The sequence below is a fragment of the Thalassophryne amazonica genome, chromosome 1, assembly GCF_902500255.1.
Source record: "Thalassophryne amazonica chromosome 1, fThaAma1.1, whole genome shotgun sequence".
NCBI classification, from domain to species: Eukaryota; Metazoa; Chordata; class Actinopteri; order Batrachoidiformes; family Batrachoididae; genus Thalassophryne; species Thalassophryne amazonica.
The window spans coordinates 88,845,535-88,865,405 of record NC_047103.1 but is presented as its reverse complement, the minus strand read 5'-3'; the positions used below and the strand labels follow the sequence as shown (position 1 = coordinate 88,865,405).

The 19,871-nt window shown below is 40.6% G+C and overlaps 1 protein-coding gene across 3 annotated transcripts in view; it reads right to left on the bottom strand.

The window, feature by feature from the left end:
- The window catches only part of arhgap12b (Rho GTPase activating protein 12b), a 192,280-nt gene that overhangs the window by 156,869 nt on the left and 15,540 nt on the right, over window positions 1–19,871 (bottom strand). For 2 of the 3 annotated variants that reach the window (XM_034172335.1, XM_034172351.1), the window contains exon 2: window positions 16,446–17,211. In XM_034172335.1, coding sequence (XP_034028226.1) covers window positions 16,446–17,120 — 675 coding nt within the window. In that variant the 5' untranslated portion in view covers window positions 17,121–17,211. Of the gene's footprint in view, window positions 1–16,445; window positions 17,212–19,871 lie in introns of those variants that run through there. The other variant, XM_034172343.1, reaches the window with a different exon arrangement.

Below are 19,871 nucleotides of genomic sequence, written 5' to 3'. Positions count from 1 at the left end.
GACGGGTCCTTCACTTGTCTGGCAGCAGGATGCACTCACACAACTTCACAGAGAGACAGATGGAGGTGTGGTCTCTGCCACGGCAGACAGCGTGGACGTTCATGGGGAGTTTGACTGAATCCTGTCTGCTGTCTGTTTCTTTTCCTCCACACAGCAGCTTCACTAATCTGCAAAAAGCCTCCATAAAGTTGTCCATGCAAATGTCAAAATCTTAAGAGTTTTGGCCTGTGTGCTTTGACAAATGGAGAAATCCTTCAAGAAGGTGGGAGACAGCAGACAAAAACTCAAAAAATATCCTTTTCCTTTCCATGATAAGCACTTTTGAGATATACTGGTTCCAATCCAAAAAGAACTGAGTTGTTTGAATGTGCACACACACACACACACACACACACACACACACACACACACACACACACACACACACACACACACACACACACACACACACACACACACACAGAGTGCTTCCTATTACTGGGGGCTACAGACTGATCCTCAGCGGATGACCTATTTTCTATCCAGCCCCGTCTCTTTGTTCACGCCATGTTGGAGAAGAGTGTCGCTCTCTGTAGAACAAAAGGCACAAGCAACATTTGGAGTTTCCCAATGTGTTGACCCCGTCTGGACACAAACACCCCAAAAACAGTTCAAGAGAGAGCACGCCTTGGACTCCTGCAGTCTGAGCCAAGACTCCTTTTCTACTTTAATTTTCTTCCCCTGCAGATGAGGGAGGATAAGCTCCACTTCTTGCAGACTTTTACGCATCTCCTGTTTTTTCCAAGATGATAAGACAGAAATCATGGAAGCAGAAAACGGTTCAGATTGTGTGGACAGGGGGAGACGGCATTAACTTGAAGAGATGCATCAGGAAGTTGGAGTGTGATTCCAGAGCAGTGCCGTCTGAAAAGTTAAGACATCCCAACACAGGAACTGTTCACCCCCCCACCCACCCCCACCCCAAAGCCAAAGCCTCAAAGCGAGAACAGCCAGGCTCGGAATTTATAACTTCAAAGCGGATCACCGTTTAAATCAAATGACGCCTCTTTTCAAACGTTGTAATACAAACAATAAACTGCAATTGATCAAAATGTTTTTCTTCAGAGTGGCTATACGCCCAACCGTTGGGTCAATAAAGTAAATTCGCGAGCATATACGCCCAACCACAACTGACCAATGAGCGCACTTGTAAGCTCACTTCCAGTTTCAACACAGGAGGGAAAAAAGGCGGATATTTTCTCGCTGGCTACGTGATGGTTCGCAGCCTGCGGAGGAGCTGTGATCTAAAGTGGTTGTGTTTGGCTCATCACACCCAGGGAACAGTGTCAAACTAACACCATCTTACAGCCAATAAGCAGCATTTTGTTCAAACACTGTTTCGTCGTTAACAGGCTTCCGTTCAAAATGCTTATGAAGTTTGTCTGTTTTCATCCATTACGGTGTTTTCGCAGCAATTAAAGATGGCAACATTAAATGTGTCAAACATATGCCGCAATAGAGCCTTAAAAAGTGGTGTAAAAAAACACAGTTTAGATGCACAAAACGTGTCAAATATACGATCATGGTTGGGCGAATAAGATAAGACATCAGATTTATCTGCCCAACGGTTGGGCGTATAGCCTCTGCCTTTTTTCTTTTCCTCCCAAAATGAGACATCCTGGCTGACGTGCAGCAGCCCAAGACTGTATGCCAACTGAGCTCAGCTCAGATGTATGGAGAGACATCCATGTTGCTAATGTCTGAAAGGAAATGCTTTTGACAAAAACTACAATTTTTTTTTTTAATCTATGTCCAGAGATCATGTAGAGTTTATTTATGTCCACAGATCCAGTGACCAATTTCATATTTATTTACTTTAAGACCCAATAAAATGTTGACACAGAAAACCTGTAAAGCCTACTTTTAGTACACAGAAAATTCACAGGAGGTATCGATAAGGAATCGGATTAATAAGCATTACATATGATCTGACTAGTCAACTGATCACAAAAATAATCGTTGACTAGTTGACCATCAAAATATTCATTTGTAGCAGCTCTACTCAAAATATCTAGAATATTTCAGTGGATCAGTAAAAAAAAAAAAAAATCAAGATTTATAATACAGAAAAAAATAATTGAGATTTATAATACAGGAATGTTTAAGTTTTGAAAACTATGTTCATTTATTCACTCAGGACTTGGTTGCGGTCCTTTTGGATGAATTCCTGCATCAGTGTGGTGTGGAGTGAAGGCGAACAGCCTGTGGCACTGCTGAGGTGTTCTGGAAGTCCAGGTTGCTTTGATAGCAGCCTTCAGGTTGTCTGAATTATTTGATCTGGTGCCTCTGATCTTCTTCCTCACAAGACACCAAAGTGTAACTGTCTCTGTCTGTACTGGATTGTTTAAGGGGACAATCCAGTACAGTAAGACCATGGCCAGCAAACCATTTACTAGTAGCTTTAGCACTGTGGGCAGGTGCCTAGTCCAGCTGGAAAAGAACATCACCATCTCCATAGCGCTCGCTGGTGTTAGAGCGATGGCTCATTACGCTGCTGCCTGAAAACAATTACACAGCAATTGGGCCGGTGCATTGTTTTCAAGGGTGTTTAGTGGGAACATTGACCTGCTTCTTCTGATTTTTACTTCAAACTATATTAATTACAAGTTTTCTAATGTAAGAAATGTTTTAATCTTGAGATTAAAATAAAACATTTGTAAGAATTTTCTTTAGAAAACTGCTGTGTATAAATTAGCAGTTCTGATATTCCTCTGACACACACTTCTGCAGTCTGTTTGTTGTCTTCTGTGTTTTGGCCTGGATGCCTCATTTCTATTGGACGTGCGAAGCTATGTCACAGCGCACAGCGGTGAAAGTTGCACTGAGTTGAACTTTGACCGCAGAGAGTTTGACGTCAAGTGCCGTTACACACTCACAGTGGAGCACTACCCAAGATCGTTTTTTGGGCGTCATGATGCAGCGTTTACATGATGCTTCTCATTGAAAGTAATGGGTTTTACAGCGATGCTCGCGGCATTTGTGCGCTGAATGTAACAGGCCCTTATTTGTGTAGAATTTTATTGCCTGTATGACAATTTGTAAGATAGTTTCAGTTATTTGCTGCACTACTACCACTTCATGCAATAAAAAGCCAAATTAATTTAACTTTTTATTAGGTACACATGGTGTTAAGGACCACAGCTAACAAGCTAATTAATGTTACTATACCAGACACTAAACGTGGATAAACTGCTTCTTTAAGTTACTGAACATATGTGAGGTGAATGTGCAATGCAATTAAACATTTGAAATGTGCATTATTCATGTATCTATGCAAACACGGCTCTGTGACAGACTGGCGTCCTGTCCAGGGTGCACCCCGCCTCTTGCCCACTGTCCACTGGGATAGGCTGCAGCCCCTGTGACCCTTGACTGGAGTAAGCTGGTATAGAATATGACTGATTGCATATTCCCTTTTTTTGTTCAAGAGTGTAGTCTTCTAGTTAAAATAATGAAATAATCATAAAAAACATTAATTGTGAACAAAAAATAATACTGTTTTTCTTCTATTTATTCTTATATCAGGCTCCACCACGAGTAGTGGCTTGCCTATACTGGTGGTTGGCTCTCACTGCGGTATTGTATCACTTCCTGTTCCGGAGCACAGCGGTGTTTTGCTGTATCTGTTAGCTGTTTAATCTGCACAGTTAGATTGATCTAGATAACTAGATGAAGATTTGTTTCACAGTGTAATCTTCACATGCCTTAACTAAAGCACTCCCTCTGCTGAATCACCTCTAAATTATTTACACATTATTCACTTCGTGTGTTTTTAGGAATCCGCTAGCTTAGCGCAGCTACTAGCTCTTAGCCGGTTTAGCATGGCAGCTTCTCCTGTCTCTCCCGCACTTTTCTGCTCTGGGTGTGAAATGTTTAGTTATTCCTCGGCCTCCTTTAGCAGTAATGGTACTTGTAATAAGTGTAGCTTATTCGTAGTTTTGGAGGCCAGGCTGGGTGAATTGGAGACTCAGCTCCGCACCTTGGAAAATCCTACAGCTAGCCAGGCCCCTGTAGTCTGTGCGGACCAAGGTAGCTTAGCCGCCGTTAGTTCCCCTCCGGCAGATCCCGAGCAGCCGGGAAAGCAGGCCAACTGGGTGACTGTGAGGAGGAAGCGTAGCCCTAAACAGAAGCCCCGTGTACACCGCCAACCCGTTCACATTTCTAACCGTTTTTCCCTACTCGGTGACACACCCACCGAGGATCAAACTCTGGTTATTGGCGAATCTGTTTTGAGAAATGTGAAGTTAGCGACACCAGCAACCATAGTCAATTGTCTTCCGGGGGCCAGAGCAGGCGACACTGAAGGAAATTTGAAACTGCTGGCTAAGGCTAAGCGTAAATTTGGTAAGATTGTAATTCACGTCGGCAGTAATGACACCCGGTTACGCCAATCGGAGGTCAGTAAAATTAACATTGAATCGGTGTGTAACTTTGCAAAAACAATGTCGGACTCTGTAGTTTTCTCTGGGCCCCTCCCCAATCGGACCGCGAGTGACATGTTTAGCCGCATGTTCTCCTTGAATTGCTGGCTGAGTGGTGTCCAAAAAATGAGGTGGGCTTCATGGATAATTGGCAAAGCTTCTGGGAAAAACCTGGTCTTGTTAGGAGAGACGGCATCCATCCCACTTTGGATGGAGCAGCTCTCATTTCTAGAAATCTGGCCAATTTTCTTAAATCCTCCAAACCGTGACTATCCAGGGTTGGGACCAGGAAGCAGAGTTGTAGCCTTACACACCTCTCTGCAGCTTCTCTCCCCCTGCCATCCCCTCATTACCCCATCCCCGTAGAGACGGTGCCTGCTCCCAGACCACCAATAACCAGTAAAAATCTATTTAAGCATAAAAATTCAAAAAGAAAAAATAATATAGTACCTTCAACTGCACCACAGACTAAAACAGTTAAATGTGGTCTATTAAACATTAGATCTCTCTCTTCTAAGTCCCTGTTAGTAAATGATATAATAATTGATCAACATATTGATTTATTCTGCCTTACAGAAACCTGGTTACAGCAGGATGAATATGTTAGTTTAAATGAGTCAACACCCCCGACTCATACTAACTGCCAGAACGCTCATCGCACGGGCCGAGGCGGAGGATTAGCAGCAATCTTCCATTCCAGCTTATTAATTAATCAAAAACCCAGACAGAGCTTTAATTCATTTGAAAGCTTGACTCTTAGTCTTGTCCAACCAAATTGGAAGTCCCAAAACCCAGTTTTATTTGTTATTATCTATCGTCCACCTGGTCGTTACTGTGAGTTTCTCTGTGAATTTTCAGACTTTTTGTCTGACTTAGTGCTTGGCTCAGATAAGATAATTATAGTGGGCGATTTTAACATCCACACAGATGCTGAGAATGACAGCCTCAACACTGCATTTAATCTATTATTAGACTCAATTGGCTTTGCTCAAAATGTAAATGAGTCCACCCACCACTTTAATCATATCTTAGATCTTGTTCTGACTTATGGTATGGAAATTGAAGACTTAACAGTATTCCCTGAAAACTCCCTTCTGTCTGATCATTTCTTAATAACATTTACATTTACTCTGATGGACTACCCAGCAGTGGGGAATAAGTTTCATTACACTAGAAGTCTTTCAGAAAGCGCTGTAACTAGGTTTAAGGTTCTCTAATGCCATATACCAACACAGGGCAGAGTAGCTACCTACACTCTGTAAGTGAGATAGAGTATCTCGTCAATAGTTTTACATCCTCATTGAAGACAACTTTGGATGCTGTAGCTCCTCTGAAAAAGAGAGCCTTAAATCAGAAGTGCCTGACTCTGTGCTATAACTCACAAACTCGCAGCTTAAAGCAGATAACCCGTAAGTTGGAGAGGAAATGGCGTCTCACTAATTTAGAAGATCTTCACTTAGCCTGGAAAAAGAGTCTGTTGCTCTATAAAAATGCCCTCCGTAAAGCTAGGACATCTTACTACTCATCACTAATTGAAGAAAATAAGAACAACCCCAGGTTTCTTTTCAGCACTGTAGCCAGGCTGACAGAGTCAGAGCTCTATTGAGCCGAGTATTCCTTTAACTTTAACTAGTAATGACTTCATGACTTTCTTTGCTAATAAAATTTTAACTATTAGAGAAAAAATTACTCATAACCATCCCAAAGACGTATCGTTATCTTTGGCTGCTTTCAGTGATGCCGGTATTTGGCTAGACTCTTTCTCTCCGATTGTTCTGTCTGAGTTATTTTCATTAGTTACTTCCTCCAAACCATCAACATGTCTATTAGACCCCATTCCTACCAGGCTGCTCAAGGAAGCCCTACCATTAATTAATGCTTCGATCTTAAATATGATCAATCTATCTTTATTAGTTGGCTATGTACCACAAGCTTTTAAGGTGGCAGTAATTAAACCATTACTTAAAAAGCCATCACTTGACCCAGCTATCTTAGCTAATTATAGGCCAATCTCCAACCTTCCTTTTCTCTCAAAAAGTCTTGAAAGGGTAGTTGTAAAACAGCTAACTGATCATCTGCAGAGGAATGGTCTATTTGAAGAGTTTCAGTCAGGTTTTAGAATTCATCATAGTACAGAAACAGCATTATTGAAGGTTACAAATGATCTTCTAATGGCCTCAGACAGTGGACTCATTTCTGTGCTTGTTCTGTTAGACCTCAGTGCTGCTTTTGATACTGCTGACCATAAAATTTTATTACATAGATTAGCTTATGCCATAGGTATTAAAGGCACTGCGCTGCGGTGGTTTGAATCATATTTATCTAATAGATTACAATTTGTTCATGTAAATGGGGAATCTTCTTCACAGACTAAGGTTAATTATGGAGTTCCACAAGGTTCTGTGCTGGGACCAATTTTATTCACTTTATACATGTTTCCCTTAGGCAGTATTATTAGATGGCATTGCTTAAATTTTCATTGTTACGCAGATGATACCCAGCTTTATCTATCCATGAAGCCAGAGGACACAGACCAATCAGCTAAACTGCAGGATTGTCTTACAGACATAAAGACATGGATGACCTCTAATTTCCTGCTTTTAAACTCAGATAAAACTGAAGTTATTGTACTTGGCCCCACAAATCTTAGAAACATGGTGTCTAACCAGATCCTTACTCTGGATGGCATTACCCTGACCTCTAATAATACTGTGAGAAATCTTGGAGTCATTTTTGATCAGGATATGTCATTCAATGCGCATATTAAACAAATATGTAGGACTGCTTTTTTGCATTTGCGCAATATCACTAAAATTAGAAAGGTCTTGTCTCAGAGTGATGCTGAAAAACTAATTCATGCATTTATTTCCTCTAGGCTGGACTATTGTAATTCATTATTATCAGGTTGTCCTAAAAGTTCCCTGAAAAGCCTTCAGTTAATTCAAAATGCTGCAGCTAGAGTACTGACAGGGACTAGAAGGAGAGAGCATATCTCACCCATATTGGCCTCTCTTCATTGGCTTCCTGTTAATTCTAGAATAGAATTTAAAATTCTTCTTCTTACTTATAAGGTTTTGAATAATCAGGTCCCATCTTATCTTAGGGACCTCATAGTACCATATCACCCCAATAGAGCGCTTCGCTCTCAGACTGCAGGCTTACTTGTAGTTCCTAGGGTTTGTAAGAGTAGAATGGGAGGCAGAGCCTTCAGCTTTCAGGCTCCTCTCCTGTGGAACCAGCTCCCAATTCGGATCAGGGAGACAGACACCCTCTCTACTTTTAAGATTAGGCTTAAAACTTTCCTTTTTGCTAAAGCTTATAGTTAGGGATGGATCAGGTGACCCTGAACCATCCCTTAGTTATGCTGCTATAGACTTAGACTGCTGGGGGGTTCCCATGATGCACTGAGTGTTTCCTTCTCTTTTTGCTCTGTATGCACCACTCTGCATTTAATCATTAGTGATTGATCTCTGCTCCTCTCCACAGCATGTCTTTCTCCTGGTTCTCTCCCTCAGCCCCAACCAGTCCCAGCAGAAGACTGCCCCTCCCTGAGCCTGGTTCTGCTGGAGGTTTCTTCCTGTTAAAAGGGAGTTTTTCCTTCCTACTGTCGCCAAGTGCTTGCTCACTGACAATATGAAGCGCCTTGGGGCAACTGTTTGTTGTGATTTGGCGCTATATAAATAAAATTGATTTGATATCAGTGAGGATTTCACCTGGTCTCAACACACACACCAAATTATCAAGGAGTCCCGAACAGCGATCTCCTAAGAAGGCTAAAGACCTCTGGTATGTGGTCAACAATCCACAACAACTTCTAGAACAGAAAGTGTCTTCAGTAGTTCCATCACAGCGTGGTGCAGCAGCTGTTCTGTTCAAGAAAGGATGGCCCTGCATGGTGTGATAAAAACAGCACAATGCATCTCAGGAGTGCGCTTCCCCTCACTCCAGGACATTTATTAGACCAGGGTCATTCTGAGGGCATGCAGCATCATAAGGCACAGCACAAACCCCCAACACAGTCTCTTTACACTCTTACCATCAGGCAGATAATACAAAAGTAAAAGTTCAAAGACAATGAGACTGAGAAACGGCTTCTTTCCACAGAACATCAGGCTTCTGACTGCACACTGCACTTTCATGTTTAAACTGCTGAACACTGTTAACTCATACCCATACATTCTGAACTGCAACATTTCTTTTAACAGTCTAAGGTGCATATGCACAGTGCGCTTTATGACACTACACAACAGATACAGCCCTCATTCAGGTCTTCATATATTTGCCTTGGGGCAACTGTTTGTTGTGATTTGGCGCTATATAAATAAAATTGATTTGATTTGATTTGATATATGTATGTGCTGCTGAGTGGCCATGTTGACTGTTTCTCTGTGCATGATCCAGCAAGCAGGTGCCTGAGTGTTGAGGACCCCAGTACCTGGAGAAGGTCAAGGAAACGCCCACGTTTCACATGGTTGCGGCAGATAGATGTTTATTTCTGAGATGCTGGCTGCCATCCAGGACCCAAACCCTCTGGTGTCAAGGATGTGATACAGCACAGCACCAGCGCAGGCTCCAACACTCGACTTGACATAAGTGTGTACAATTTTACATTAAGTTTTTGCTTATATTTTTTTCAGATTTTTAACAGTAGTGCGTCATGGCAGCCAGTCTGCTCTATGTGAGTCTGAACCTGTCGGATCCCAGAAGCTAAGCAGAGTGAGTCCTGGTCAGCACGTGTATGGGAGACCTCTTCGGAAGCCCAGAGACTGTGTGTGTTTCTCCGGGTAAAACTGGAGTTATGTCAGGAAGGACATCTGGTGTAAAATGTGTGCCAAATTCCAATGCGGATCTGTGCTCGATTTGCTGAGGCAACCCTGAAAAAATACAGGCGCAGCTGAAAGGCAACAACGAATAGCAGTGTGTCATGGAGGACCAGCAAAATAGGATTTTCGTTGTATGGTATAACACTACGTTTTCACTGTGCAATCACGACTCTTGATTTGGGACAACTCCGTTTTGTGATTGGTAGAACAAGAGGATTTTGTTTGTCTCTGTATACAGCGTGGAGTCGGCTGTTTCAAAACATTCCAGTTCCTGATTGTGTACCGCTTATACTGTGCAGGATAAGCGGTACACAATGTAAATGATATAAATTTGGCCTGCAGTAGAAATTTGGACTCCACTGACCAATCGCAATAGCGTGAGTTTTCTGTGAAATGTGTGTTCTCCTTTGCTGCAGACAGAGTATGGGTGGTTCTGAGCAGAGGTGTGCGTGTCTCTCACTGAGATGAGGAGTGTTTCGAGCAGTGTCTTCCGCACTTAGCAGCCTGCTAATCAGGCAAGCATCGAGTCCTGTTGAGGATATGTCCGCCGAACACCACAAAGCCGTTGTTTATTTATTTTGGCAGAAGGAGGCGACGCTCCGGCGCGACCTGAATCAAACATTTGTGAAAGCGCCACATTAAATAATGCAAGGATTTTTTTAACCGGGTGCAGAAAGACAAAATCAGATAGGGAATGATGATTTACCCAGACTGACTTTAAATATGAGTAAATTAAGCACATTTATTTTCGGGGGGGGGGGGGGGGGGGGGGGGGTCTTGTTGCGTTTTGGAAATGAGGAAAAGCCTCTCTCCCGAAAATGCTTCATGTATTCAGAGCGGGTGTGCCATCTAGTGTTCAAGAGATGAAACTTCAGCCACTGACCCAAAAATAAATAAATGTATTTAATTCTTTCACCAAAACATCAAATCTAGCCTTACATCTTAGATGTACCTTCTGGCAAATTGTACCAGTAGTTTTGAGATCTTCATAATAAATGCTGTCAAAATTACATTATATATCTTTTTTTTAATCAATTTAGCTTTGCTAAGGGACTATATAACCCATTCAGTAACACTTCCATTATAGCTTTTACACTTAAGTTTATATTGTGATATATACTGTTACTGTGACGGGATTCAATTTATACCGCGATATGAATTTTAGGTCATATCGCCCAGCCCTACTTGGATCTGACGATTTGAACCCATGAATAAAGTGTAGAATCTGCTGTTGGGGAAACTCCAGTTCGAGTGAAGATTTTTTTTTTGCATGTGGAACATCTTCTGAAGTGAATGACAGTGGTACAACAAAAAGGTGAGTCCAGTGCAAAGCCAGCTCACCGTGGCATTTATCTGTTATTGTTTACCTTCTGATTTTCTGCTGTGCACTGCAGAAAAACATCTCTGACAACAGCGCACAAGAGCAGACATCCATTTTGTCAGCTGTTGTTGTCATTTGGCATGACGTCTCACTGCTTGGTAAAGACTTTTATTCATATTTGCTTGAAATGAACATGACTGCAAATTGTATTTTACTGTATCTCTGGAGCCCAACGATCATCAAAGACATGAGAAAAAGCTCAAAGTAGTGATGCAATCACGAACGTTTTAAAGGACATACTGTATCTCATGTTGTTTAGCGTGTCTTACAACAACTCATCATCAAAGTATTTGTGATTGTAAGACTATACACGCACACGCGGTCAAAATCAATGGTCGCTGAAGGACTTTGCAGCTACTTCAGCTACTTCTCGCTTGGGTGCATTTCTGGAAAACATCAAATTCAGCATTTATCGGTGAGTGATGTCTATGGAGCTAAAGCAAGGCCAAAAGTTTTGTAATCTGAAAATAAAAAAAAAATTGAAAAAATACATTTTGAAACTGAAAATTAAAGTTTTGTAATCTGAAAATAAAAAAAAGATTGAAAAAATAAATTTTGAAACTGAAAATTCAATGTTTGTTCTTGAATTTTATAATCATTTAAAAAGTATTATCAAAATAAAAGTGTAAGATATATATTTTTCAGTTTAAAAAATTTTTTGATTCAGCTCTAATTATTTTGATCAAATAATTTATTTTCATTCATATTTCTTTTTTTCACCTTCAGATCTTTTTTTTCCACTTTCAGATCTTATTTTTTCAGTTTCATACTTTTGGCCCCGTTCTGGCATGGGAGGGCGTGGCTTCAATTGAGAGGGGCGTGGAATTGTGAGTGACAGGAGAGCAATCAGTCCTCACATGATGTTGCTTTCAGGAAACGTGGGTACTTTGATAGATAATGACTTAACATTTTCTCTCCACTGTATTGTCTTGATACCTGTAAATAAAGTGATGCTAAAGCTGTCTATTACAAGTAATTCTAGACCACTCTTGGTCATTTTTGATGTTTAAAAACTGGAAAATATGCAAGACTGTAAATTTTAACGCCTATACCTAAAAAACCCGATGTGTCCCAAATCCACACAAGACCATGAACGCAGCGTGGCATCACCACATGAAAATGAGGCTGCCAGCAGTTATTGTGCATCAAGCAGTGGAGTGTTACGAGCTTTTTAAGTGACACACAGAGAGACCTGGCTCGGCAGGTCTGAAGAAAGCTTTAATATGGCCACAACCAAACAGCCAGCCTGGAAATCCAAATCCAAAGCTGCCCGGAAGAGCGCTCCGGCTACCGGGGGTGTGAAGTAGCCTCGCCGTTACCAGAAATCCACCGAGCTGCTGATCCACAGGACTTCAAGACCGACCTCCGCTTTCAGAGCTCCGCTGTGATGCTCTGCAGGAGGCTAGCGAGGCTGACCTGGTTGGCAGCTTGAGGATCAGCAGCTCGGTGGATTTCTGGTAGCAGCGGATCTCTCTCAGCGCCTCAGTGCCGGGCCTGTAACGGTAGGGCTTCTTCACACCGCCGGTAGCCGGAGCGCTCTTCCTGGTGGCTTTGGATTTACGGGCGGTCAGCTTTGTTACATCGTCATTAAATTCACTATCCGGTACAACATACGGATCCACTGAACCAACTGTTACACATCGATCACAATAAACAGCTTTATCTCGAGGGTTTAAAGCCTCGTAATAAGCTTTCATTCTGTCTATTTTCTTCCACGCGCCAGCCGCGTAGTAAATAAACGATGGAGACAGGAGCAGAGTTATTATCTATCAAAGTACCCACGTTTCCTGAAAGCAACATCATGTGAGGACTGTTTGCTCTCCTGTCACTCACAATTCCACGCCCCTCTCAATCGAAGCCATGCCCTCCCACACCAGAACGGGACCAAAGTTTGAAACTGAAAAATAAGATCTGAAAGTGGAAAAAAAGATCTGAAGGTGAAAAAAAGAAATTTGAATGAAAATAAATTATTTGATCAAAAAAATTACAGAGCTGAATCAAAAATTTATTTAAACTAAAAAATATATATCTTACACTTATTTTTATTTTGATAATACTTTTTAAATGATTCTAAAATTCAAGAACAAACATTGAATTTTCAGTTTCAAAATGTATTTTTTCAATCTTTTTTTATTTTCAGATTACAAAACTTTAATTTTCAGTTTCAAAATGTATTTTTTCAATCTTTTTTTATTTTCAGATTACAAAACTTTAATTTTCAGTTTCAAAATGTATTTTTTCAATCTTTTTTTATTTTCAGATTACAAAACTTTTGGCCTTGATTTAGCTCCATAGACGTCAGTCTGAGCAAAGACAAAAGCAGCACAACAACAAGCCAACAGAGTGAGACAAATATTGCCAACATCAGATCAAGAAACTACCGACCATTCAGTCAAAAGTGATGGCTCAGCATTCACTCAGATCAGTGGAGCTGCAGAGCAGACGCTTGGAAAAGTTGGGAATAAGGGACAGTGCATCAATATTTCATTCTGTGACAGTATCTGTGATGGTTTTTACTAAATGACAATAACAATGAGACTAAGTCTAAGTAAAACATGCCTAAACAGACATTGCATAAACAGGATACACACCCTCACCGGACAAGAGCAACACTTCCAATGCTGCTGTATGGTTTTCCTTGTAATAAACACCATATATGCCAGATTTTGTACAAAGGAATGATGTTCAAAACGTCCTGTCCAATCGCAATACATTTCCATTAAAAACCTCCTCGCATGTACCGGACAAAGCAGTCTGGACGTGCTCAGTCACAACACAGCTATTAAATGAAGTTCAGCACTGACACTCACCGATTCAAGGAAAGTGGGTACCGTACTTCCTTGATTAAAAGTCCGGGCATTGTTTTTTTTTTCAAACCGTGCTCAGACCTGGCACCTAAACGAGGCAGGCCTTTATTGAAGGCTGGTGATTACTAACAAAATGCTGCTTGCTGCCTGCACTGTAATATGGTGTTAAGTTTCACACATATCCCTGGGTGCAGCGAACCAAACCGACAGAGTCACAGCGATTCATTCATTCATGTCAGCGTTTACCACAGCCATCAGCTGACTCATCAGCATTCTGCAAGTGATGAAAATAAATTTCATGATCCACCAAGATAAAAATAAAATAAAATAATGTTAAGGTACTCTGTTTTGCCTCTGTGTGGAGCGGAGACACCGCGCGACAGCGTGCACGCTCGATGATGTGCTCATCAATATTTAAGTGTTCCACCTGCCAAACAAAAGGGTTCTGCCAGCAGTAGAAATGCAAACCAAGCCAGACTTAACTGTTCTGACCTGCACTACACTGTGCAGTACCGACCCGAACCACTCGGTGGAAACGGGACTGTCAGCATACGCGGACTAAATCATCAAGGTGTGACAGAGCCCTAACTCAACAAAATGTGGAAAAAGTGAAGTGCTGTAAATACTTTCCAGATGCACTGTATTTATTAAAGGGTCTATTTTTTAAGGATTATTAATTTTGTACACTGCTGGACCTGGTCACGAATTTTGTTCCCTCCTGTTTTTAACGTGTGAATGACAATAAATGGAAATTAAATTAATTCTACTGTATGGCTTAAATGCTCAACACTCAGCACATTATGGTATTTATTTATTTATTTATTTATTTTATTTATTTTTTTTTGCCACCAGTCCTGATCAGTGACATTCAGTTTAGTATCTACCGACAGGGCCCATGGCCATCAATTATCAACTCGATCATTGGTATTCTGTAATATTCATGTGCAAGTCTCAAGCCAAGCTTATAGGGATGCAGTTCCACATCATGCCAACACTGGACAATAGACAATTGCTGATCCTCATTTCACTTAAGGCCTAGTTCAAAAATAATGAAGTCTAACTGCTGATTTGCATTGCATTTGTCATGAACAAGCCATTATTTTATTTAGCACTATCCAGATTTATCTGTGAGTTGCCTATAGTTTTCTATTCTGCACAGTTCCAGAGATATGCGTGAACTTTAACCTAAAAATAGCACTTTTTTTCATAAATTTTGTGTGACATTGATATTTAGCATTATTATCACTTTACTGAGGCGTTGCTAGGCCGGTAGCGTAGATTTACATCGACGCTACCTGGCTATACCCGCCCGCAGTAGCGAACAAGTATCAGCATACCCACCTGCTGTGCGCAAACAAATGATGTCATAGCGCATGCGCAGCCCAAGAACTGTCCGCAGAGGAAAAGATGAAAAGGCGAGAAGTGTGTGTTGGTCCCAATATGGATATTCTGGATGATTTTATCATGGATAGTCTGACAATGAACAGGATCCAAAGCAGCCAGCTTGATAAAGGACACACTGGCGAATTTGGAGAGCAGCGCGTGCCAGCCAACACGACAAAAGTTAAAGTGAGCCAACTTTTTATGTACGCATTTGCTGGCTGTCGTGCGTTTTGACATGACATTAAATATTGTTAATACGATTCCACGAGTTGTGTATCTCAATAAATGATAATAATACAATAACATGCTGTTGTCGTGCGGTATGTATTTTCAGAGGCCCGATGTTCATGCCCTGTCGCCTAAAATGACAGATATTCGCCCAACGAGAGCGAATATCTGTCATTTTAGGCAACAGGGCATGAACATCGGGCCTCTGAAAATTCATACCGCACGACAACAGCATGTTATTGTATTATTATCATTTAAAGTTGAATGTTAAAGAAATAACCTTGTATTTTGTCAGTTTGTTTGTTTTTGCTTCATACTAACACACAGTAATACATTTCTGTAAAGGTAGAAATGTCATTTCCTACAAAAAAATCATGTTTCTAAAGCAAGGTAAAACCGTCGCAAGCGTAACGCTGAGAATATGTCCTTGATTTATTTGTGTCATAACCTTAGCTATATCTCCTACTCTGCTTCAGTAGAATAATTATATTACTTGTTCAATAATACCAGGAACTAATGGACAGAATTTCTTGGTTTCAGGCTTCTGCAGACTAAAGAAGGTACCTCCAGCTTTTGTCGCAAGCGTTACACTGTAGCACATTATAGTATATATATGCACTGATAATTTCTAGCAATAACTGAACCGAGACCAATAGAAATATGGAATCTCTGATATATATAACCATACCTAAAATGATCACATTTCACAAAAAAGACCACTTTTAAATTTTGATGGTTATGTCACACTTTGGCTTCATTATTTCTGAACTAGGCCTTAAATCACTTTCCCCATACATTCTAATACAGTGTTGGAAGCTGCTAACTGTTTTCTATTGGTTCTCAGGCATAGCAATTTACAACCACATAGCATTTGTACTTTGCTGACTCTCACATCTCTGATTGATGTATAAAGGAACATATATAACTGTTGTTCTTAGATACTATAATAAGACAGATCTTGCTAGGCTGCTCAAAATATCATTACCAAAGATTAAGTTTCTGCAGTTTTCTCTTTCATTCTGAAATGCCTGCATCATCTCCCACTGACCTGTGAGCTGGCAACCCTGTTCACCATCAATGGGCATATTTTTGCCTACCTAGTTAATGTGTAACAGGTAAGCATTTCCTCACTGGTGGAAGTAACAAAAATAAAATACCAGAATAACAACAATGCTTATATTATATATATATATATATATATATATATATATAAACACACACATAAAACACAGAAATAAAATATTCTTGAACAAGGAATGTGATGATGTGTTCACAGCTGCTTTAAAGCTGAGTTACTGCTAAATTAACACAGAACAATGAAGTAACACAAGTTCCTTAAGATGCAAATAAAAACAAACCAAACCTGCACGTGCTCCGTTGAGCTGCTGCTAAGCTCGTCCCCTGACTCAGAGTCATTGTGGAGCTTCTTCAGTCCATCTCCTGGAAGCTCACTTGGTGGTGGGGTATCATTATCGACACGACTTTTGTCATGGTTGCACCCCATTTTAGGTGGAGACAAATCCATCTGTGTCTGTGCCAGTGAGGAATTGTGTGTGTGGTGATGGTTGTTATTGTTATGAAGAAGAACCAGTTCAGCTACCACCTTGGAATGATGGGGGCTCATGTTCTGGTTAGCATCTTTGCACAGGCCTGGTGGTGTAACACGGTCAGATGAAGGTGATGGGGTGGAGGAGGGTGATGGGCGAGCAAAGCTGGACATTTCCTGCTGGGGCCTGTTGAGGTTCTCATTTGAAGCACGGCAGATATCCAGAACAGTGGGTTTAGCCCTCAGGGCAGGTTTCTGGGAGGGCAAGAGTGCCCGGCGCACCTCCCTAACATACTGGGCCGGCACATAAAAAGCCTTTGTGCCTTCCTCCTTCCTCACCTGCCACCAGTCCTCATTGGTCTTCTTCACTAGCATGTAGTACTCTCCTTGCCTTATGGTCACCATCTTGTCTTTGGCCTTGTACTCGTAGTCATACTCCACCTCAATGTAGACCTGGCCGGGGATGATGGGAACCCTGTCTCTGTCAGCCATAACTTCTGGAACAAGTTTTTGATCTCTGATGTCTTCTGCTCAGCAACCCAAGCCTGGGGAAATCCTCATTTCTGAACAAGAAATGGGTATTCTGCAGGAAATGAGAAAACAGGACATTTAAAATAAATAAATAAAAATGTCACAAGTTATATTCTTGAAGGCAGAAGACCTTTAGCAAACACAGACAAGTCACCACACACATACAACCACAGAAACATACAGGTGAGATGAAAGAACACAGCAACAGATATCTTCTGTCTGATCATGTAAACTACACTGCAGATCAACACAGAGTGCCCTAGTAACCAATACAACCACTGAGCATAACCCGATCCACCCCATGCCGAGCCAAAAACGTTGACCTCAGACGCTGACTCTGCAGGCCATTTAATGCCTGCAACAAAGGCAGCACACTCTGTGTCTGCTGGACTTCATTTCCCCAAGAAGCTATGATCAAATACCAGAAATGCTCTGAGAGCACATACCTCTGCCAAGAATTCACTACATATTTTAACCACAGGTTCCATAAAGAAAAAATTGTGGAATTTGAGGGGGAAGAAAAACTTTTTTTTTTTGATACTGCAACACAGGGCAGCAGCCAGTCTGCTCTGTGTGACACTGATCCTGTCAGATCTCAGAAGCCAAACAAAGTGGGTCCTGGTTAGACCACGTTGGAAGAACAGAGGCTGTGCCTGTTTCTCCAGGTAAAACTGGAGTTGCATTAGGAAGGGCATCCATCATAAAATGTGCCAGATACCAATGCAGGTCTGTACTGGATCTGTTTATAGCGACTGAAAAAAGTAGGGGCAGCCTTAAGTTTAAGTTTTATATCGAGTGAGTGTACAGTAAGAAATATGGGAACAAACCTGCAACTATATTTTTTCCACATATTCTGAGCATTTATTCATGATTTATATCAGTTAATTCCAATTACTCGCCTAGTGACCACTGGAGCCTATCCCATCAGTCACTAGGTGACAGGCACTTTTATGTTTTCACAGTTCTGCATAGGGTGGAAAATGGGAAAGTCCTCCGTAGCGCAAAAGAATTTGGAAAAAAAAATCTCATAAACAAATGTGTGAATAAGATTGATTTTAAAACACAGGGCTCCCCCTAGAAATTTAGAGCATAATGGCATTTGGGTGTGTGTGTGGGGGGGTCACCAGAGGATTTTTATTTTTATTTGTCTTTTTTTTAAATACCAATGGAAGCCATTTCCTACAACTTAATAGGCAGAAGAGACTAGGAAAACATCATCTGAAAAAAAGAGATTCTTATTGGTTGGCCACTAATTGGAAAAAAAAATTAAAATAATAACTTAAACTTCCATGCAAATATTGATCATGCTTTTTATTGTTGCATTTGTATGATTGTATGATTTGCATTTGTATGATTTGCATTTGTATGATTTGCATTTGTGTGATGCTTTATACACTAAAATTAATTGAGGTGTTTTCTCGATGAAAATGTCTTTATTCACGGTGAGCTTTTGTCTTTCTCGGCATCCTCCTTCTTGACTGTGGTGGGTGAGAGCAGCATCGTGAGAGAGACAGAGATACAAGAGAGGGAAAGGACTTAATTTTTAGTTTTTTTAACTCCAACACTGGCTTTGACAATGTAAAGATGTTTCCCATGTCAATAAAGCTCCACTGAAATTGAAAATTGAGGAGAGACAGAGAGAGTGGGATGGAGAGGGAGCGAGCACTGTCTTTTCTTTTTAAGTGCATAAAAATAAGTCTATAAAAGTCTATAAAAACTTAAACTTGAAAATTGGCATTATAGAGCTGAGAATGAAACAACCTGGTGCTGTGCCACATTTCCACTGCTTAAGGAGAGCCGTGAAAAATGGTTCAGATCAACAAGAAAATGGTAAGATTACTTCAGTTCCTTTATTTTTTTTATTTGTATTTTTGGCAAAGATGTATCTGTCCTTCACTGGCCTCCAGATGGAAAGGGCCTTTGTACATTTCTGAACTGAGCAGAAAGTACATTCTAGCTCTTACTGATGGACTTGAAAGTCACTTTAATGTGGAGGCTGCAAAAAATTTCACACAAACTGAAATAAAGCTTTACTCTTTAATGTGATGTGTGAAAACAGGAAAGGGTCCGTTGCATTACCAGAACGGCTTTCTTTTATTTCCCCCTTTGGTGGCAAAATAGCTGGGGACAATCAAGTTAAATAGGGTCAGTCGGTCAATGGAAATAAGAAAATGTTTTGAAAAGAGTTTCTTCTAATTGCACCCCTCAGCTCCCCAAAAAAGGCAAAATGATTGCTACGTATTGTGCTTCAATCAGTGTATTTGGGAAAATTTTATTATTTATATATATATATATATATATATATATATATATATATATATATATATATATATATATATATATATATATATATATATGAGAGAGAGAGAGAGAAATAAGTATTGAACACGTCATCATTTTTCTCAGTAAATATTTTTACAAAACTGCTATGGATATGAAATGTTCTCCCGATGTCGACAACAACCCAAGTAATCCACACGTACAAAGAAATCAAACTATAGATGTCCATAAATTAACTTATGTGTAATAATGTGAAATAGCACAGGGAAACGTATTGAACATCTGAAGAAAGGGAGGTGCAAAAAGCATGGAAAGCCAAGACACCAGGTGAAATCTATCAGAATTTAGAAAGCAATCCTGCACCTTGTCAGTGCAAATTAATATTAGCAAGTATAAAAAGGTGTCTCATTACCAAGGTGTGACACAAGCAAC